Raw genomic sequence first — 4993 nt, forward strand, 5'->3', positions numbered from 1 at the left:
ATTAATATATATGACATGGATGTTTCTTGATAGTTATATTTTTTAAAATTAGATTAAGATCTACTTCGAAAAATGTTATATCTAAATTAAAGCTAAGCATATAGAAAAGAAAGGTATCTAACATTCTAACTAAGGGCCGAAATAGGATGAAAATTGAAGACAGACTTTGATTTCCTAAAATTGTGTTTGTCATAATGAAATGAGAAAAGAAAGAGGGGTATGTTTGGAGAGTGTATGTTTATAATAGGTTATCTCTCTTTTTGGAAGATATAGCATAGCGTTTGTAATCCAATTTCCTTTGCAAAAGAAACAAGATAAATATTATAAACGTTTTTTTTTTTTTTTTTTGAGAAAGAATATATTATAAACTTAAATGTGTTTTATAAGTGAAATTTCTTGTAATCTTCTATATAGCCTAGATCAACCAATATAGGTCTAATGTTGACTAAGTTACCTATAGTTTATGACAACTCATGAAAAACACACTTATAATATATAGAATGCCACCTTTTAATACAAAAAACAAAATCTTTTAATAGAAAAAATAAAATCTTTAACAATAAAATTAACAGGCTCAATTCAAATGAAATGAAGAGGACTCCATATGCTTGTGTTGAATCTCACATCAAGATTATACTACATTGATCTAGGCAAGATAAGCAAATACAATAAGTTCCAAATTCAACTTGACTAATTCTTTTAGTGTATAATATAGATTTATTTAGTGATTTTCTTGGGTTGTCACAAATCAATTAACATCAAATAGTTTTTTTGTTGTTGTTGTTGTCTTTTTGACTTATAGCGAAACTGTGGCTAACCCTTTACTTGGGTTGGATTGTGATACTGGTACTATAAATACACTACAAACTCTCACACAACTTACCATCCCAACTTCTTAAGACCACCATGGAGTTCTGTTATCATATCCTAACTATTTTAGGGCTTTTTGCTTTGACAGTAATCTTTATTGCCTTAAACACCAAACCAAATACCAAGAGGGGTTACACCAAATGCATTGAAATCCCTGAACCCTCTGGGGCATTACCAATCATTGGCCACCTTCATCTTCTAGGAGGCCAAGAGCCAATGGCCATAATTCTTGGAGCCATTGCTGATAAATATGGCTCATTCTTCTCACTCAAAATGGGTATCCATCGAATGTTGGTGGTGAGTAGTTGGGAGATGGTAAAGGAATTCCTAGCTACCCATGACAAAACTTTTGCTACAAGGGCAAGCATAGCTGTTGGAAAGCACTTGTTTTACAACAATGCTACATTTGCTCTTGCTCCTTATGGTCAATATTGGCGTGATGTGAGAAAGATGGCCACTCTTGAGCTTCTCTCGAGCCATAGGCTTGAAAAGCTCAAGCATGTTCGATTCTCAGAAGTGGAGTCTTTGATCAAAAACTTGCACTTGCTTTGTACAAACAACAAGGTGGTGACTATTAGTGAGTTGTTCGACCACATGACCTTCAATATCAGCCTTCGGATAATTGTTGGTAAGCGATTTTCTGCCACCACATACGGTGAAGAAAAGAGTGAGGCATGCCGTTTCCGAAGTGCCATAAAAGAGGCTCTTTATCTTAGTGGCGTGTTTATCTTGTCCGATGCTTTTCCACATCTTGAATGGATGGACCATAGAGGTCATGTGAGTTCCATGAAGAGGACTGCTAAGGAACTTGACTCGGTGCTTGAGATTTGGCTTGCTGAACATCTTCAGAAACGACTAGAGCAGAAGAGTGATGGTGAAAGCGATTTCATGGACGTGATGCTATCAAGCTTTCCAGAGGATGTTGAGATTTCGGGGCATACCCGCGACATTATTGTCAAGGCAACAGCACTGGTACGTTGCTATTATAAACTTTTCAAAAATGTAATAATAAGTAATAGGAAAGGTTTTTGTACATACTGGTAAATAATTGTTGCATGATTGAGTTATGTGGCAGCAAAAAACAGACAAACAACATGACATTGCTCAATTTTGAAACTAGAAGAGAGAATTATAAACATTTACATCTCATTATTTTTTCTTCTCTTCTTCTAAGTAGTTTACTGCAAGAAGATTTAAAAAAAAAGAAATTGGAAATGAAAATCTAGAAAAAAAAGAAATAATAACGCATAAATAAAAAATAAAAAACTAATATTAAAGTCATAATGATTTCAAAAAAACAATTAAAAGTTTAATCAATCTTTCCAGTATAAAACTAATTTACAATTTGCATGTTGCAAAATCACAAAGATAATAGTCATTAATTTAACTAAATAACATAAGCTTATAATTTATGAAAACAAGTTTTTAGTATAGGTGAGAATTCTACAAAAAACTTCACCGATGGATTTTGTAGGTTGCAATTAGGATTTAATTCCATATGTCTGTTACTATTTTTAGGCACTCTATTTTTACGCCAAAAAAGTACAACTTCTTTAAATTCATTTTTTAGGTACTACTTTTTCAAATAATTTGTCTAAAAGGCCAAAAAAAAAAAAAAAAAAAAAATTGTACCCAAACTGACAAAGGACTCAAAGGAGCACATGAGAAAACATTATGGGGTCGTCTCGTTTTTGTCTCTCATCAATATGGGAAACAAAGGAAAAAAATGACAACTGATCTTACATCTCCCGTTTTCATCTCCATTTTCCTTACATATGTAGGCCTCTTTCCATGCTCTCCATTTTCCTCCATACTAAACGGCTAACGCACCAATTTTTTCTCCTCATTTTCCATCATTCCAAAATCCACTCAACCAAACATAACATTATTATCCTACTTGATATAAGCTAATAAAAAAATAACAAAAACAAAGTCTTAGCCCCAAAATTTGAGTGGAATATAGAATATATTAGTGAACATAGAAAAAGGGCACATTAAATTTATATGACAGGTGGCACTATATTCAAATATGCCTGTGACCTTTCAATTCAGGTTAGTTTGGTTTCTCTGGGTCCCTAAGGCTAAGAATGCACGTGATTTGTACTTTTTTTCAGGTATAATTTGAAAGTTAAGAATACGAGATTTAAAACTTAAACGTTATTATTGTTAGCATTAGGAGATGCTAATTAAATTATAAAAGTCTTGGCACAAATTGTCCTTATATTAATAGAAAATTAGCACTTAGTAATTGTTTCTTTTGAGAAATTTGGTGGTTACTATGAAAGGGTGCATTATAAATGATAATTAACAAAAATTTTAAATAAAGAGATAGCCTTTCTCTAGTACTAGCTAACTACTTCCGCCCCCTTAGTTTATTTCTATTTTTTTGTCCATTAGATTAAATGATCAAAATTTTCTAATAGTTCAATTTTTTTGAATAATTAGCAATTTATCATAGGATCAAAAGAGGATGTTATTGGTTCAAATTGTATCTCCACCTTATCTTTCATTTGAAAAATTAACATACGTGGGCACATTTAGGGTCTGTTTGGATAGAACTTATTACTGAAAATTGAAAATACTGTAGCAAAATAATTTTTAAATGTGTGAATAGTATTGTGGAACCCATTTTTAATAAAAAAATAACTGAAAATGAAATTTGTGGGTCCGTAAACAGTGCATGAATGCACTGTTTATGGAAGAAAGTGGCTGAAAAGTCAGAAATATACAATTACTGTTCATGAACAGTAACTGTTTGTCCCCTGAAAAGCGTGCTGCAGCAACAAAAAAAAAAAAAAGTGAAACGCAGGAAAGTCAACAAGTGCGGTTGGAAAAAAAAAAGAAAAAGTAAAATGCGCTTGGGCTAAACGCAAACACCAAAACGCTTTATCCAAACACATTCTTAATAAGGCAATTTAGGCTCATACTTTAACGGAGTGTGTTAAATTCATTATTACCTAGTAATTCAAGACTTTGAGACAATTGATAATTTATTGTTTTTTTTTGGCAGATTCTCCTCCTTACAGGAGCAGGAAGCACATCTACTACACTAACATGGGCAATCTCCTTGCTTTTAAACCACCCAAGTGTGCTAAAGGCTGCCCAAGAAGAGCTAGACATGCACGTAGGGAAAGATAGATGGGTGGAAGAATCTGATATAAAGAACTTAAAATACCTCCATGCCATTGTTAAGGAAACCTTACGTTTGTATCCACCGGGTCCCCTCACAGGAATACGTGAGGCCATGGAAGATTGTACTGTTGGTGGCTATTTTGTTCCAAAGGGCACTCGTTTGCTCGTTAACATATGGAAGTTGCAACGAGACCCACGTGTGTGGTCGAACCCATCTGAATTCCAACCAGAGAGATTCATGACAACTCATGCAGACATTGATGTTAGGGGTCAAAATTTTGAATATATTCCATTCAGTTCTGGTAGAAGGTCATGCCCCGGAATCACATTTGGCACGCAAGTAGTTCACTTGGCACTAGCTCGTGTGCTTCAAGGATTTGATATGACAACCATGGCAGGTGTGAAGGTGGACATGCTTGAAGGACCAGGAATTGCCTTACCTAAGGTCAATCCACTTGACGTTGTACTCAAGCCTCGCCTTCCCATGGAGAGTTATTAATAGGTGTGAAGCTAATACTTCAATCTCAAGATTATTGCACCAAATGTACTCGTTTTAGAAAGAATTATTATGTAATCGTAGAATAAAGTGACGTGGTATTATTTCCTTTTACATGAATAATCCATACTTATCTTAGTGGTATTGTTTAATAACAATTGGCTTATTATTGTGGCTTAGTATCTACTCTTTTTAAAAAAAATATCAAATTAGTGAAATTAGTAATAGTTTCAATATGCTTAAATCACATAATTTGGATTTTGAAATCTATTGAAGATATATATTTTTGAAACATGATTGCATGCAACATTACGCATCAAATGTTTCAACTCATAATAAGGGATTTAAATAAATTCTTTGTCTTATTATATACTCATATCACATATCCTTAAAGCTGAAAGAACATATATAGAGCTTAAAGCCAAAGGAGCTCAAACTTAGGTGCTCATAATATCTAAGCCCAATTATTAGAGCTTATTATTATCAATTCCACCT

At 33.4% G+C, this 4993-nt stretch overlaps 1 protein-coding gene across 1 annotated transcript; it reads left to right on the forward strand.

The window, feature by feature from the left end:
• The first annotated feature begins 873 nt into the window (after positions 1-873).
• On the forward strand, positions 874-4674 carry LOC142618688 (dimethylnonatriene synthase-like). Its single transcript, XM_075791674.1, has 2 exons — positions 874-1842; positions 3881-4674. The coding sequence occupies exons 1-2, from the start codon at positions 907-909 to the stop codon at positions 4499-4501; spliced, it is 1557 nt and encodes a 518-aa protein (XP_075647789.1). The 5' UTR covers positions 874-906; the 3' UTR covers positions 4502-4674.
• Positions 4675-4993: the final 319 nt, after the last annotated feature.

This window comes from Castanea sativa, chromosome 12, assembly GCF_040712315.1.
Source record: "Castanea sativa cultivar Marrone di Chiusa Pesio chromosome 12, ASM4071231v1".
NCBI lineage: Eukaryota > Viridiplantae > Streptophyta > Magnoliopsida > Fagales > Fagaceae > Castanea > Castanea sativa.

Bases quoted from the DNA above. Each gene is read 5' to 3' on its own strand.
- LOC142618688 (XM_075791674.1), top strand. From the start codon at position 907: ATGGAGTTCTGTTATCATATCCTAACTATTTTAGGGCTTTTTGCTTTG. The intron at 1,843-3,880 runs GTACGTTGCTAT...TTTTTTTGGCAG, and splicing joins TTGTCAAGGCAACAGCACTG to ATTCTCCTCCTTACAGGAGC.